At 41.7% G+C, this 235-nt stretch overlaps 1 protein-coding gene across 1 annotated transcript in view; it reads left to right on the top strand.

Moving 5' to 3' along the window:
* The window catches only part of LOC119587529 (pupal cuticle protein 36-like), a 1,525-nt gene that overhangs the window by 336 nt on the left and 954 nt on the right, over positions 1 to 235 (top strand). Inside the window, exon 2 of the mRNA XM_037936254.1 lies at positions 102 to 235. This exon is cut by the window's right edge and continues 954 nt beyond it. Within this exon, the coding sequence (XP_037792182.1) occupies positions 102 to 235 (134 nt within the window). The remainder of the gene's footprint in view (positions 1 to 101) is intronic.

The raw sequence follows: 235 nt of genomic DNA, 5'->3' as shown, positions 1-235 counted from the left end.
GTCTCTCCATCCAACTTTCTATCACTTTATTTATTAATTTACGTCTTACTATATATATCTTATATTTAAATACTTTCATCTCAATATGATGCTTACCACAGGTGTTGACTTGTGCACTCGTTGCAACAACGTCTGCAGCTCTCCAGGGATACAGTCTGCAAAGACCAGCTGGTTCTACACTATCTACTGGGCCAGGACAAACAACGGGAAGTGGATTTTCTGTGGGAGGCAGCGG

This window comes from Penaeus monodon, chromosome 22 (genome assembly GCF_015228065.2).
Source record: "Penaeus monodon isolate SGIC_2016 chromosome 22, NSTDA_Pmon_1, whole genome shotgun sequence".
Classification (NCBI taxonomy): Eukaryota; Metazoa; Arthropoda; class Malacostraca; order Decapoda; family Penaeidae; genus Penaeus; species Penaeus monodon.
This window is presented reverse-complemented; position numbering and strand designations above follow the sequence as displayed.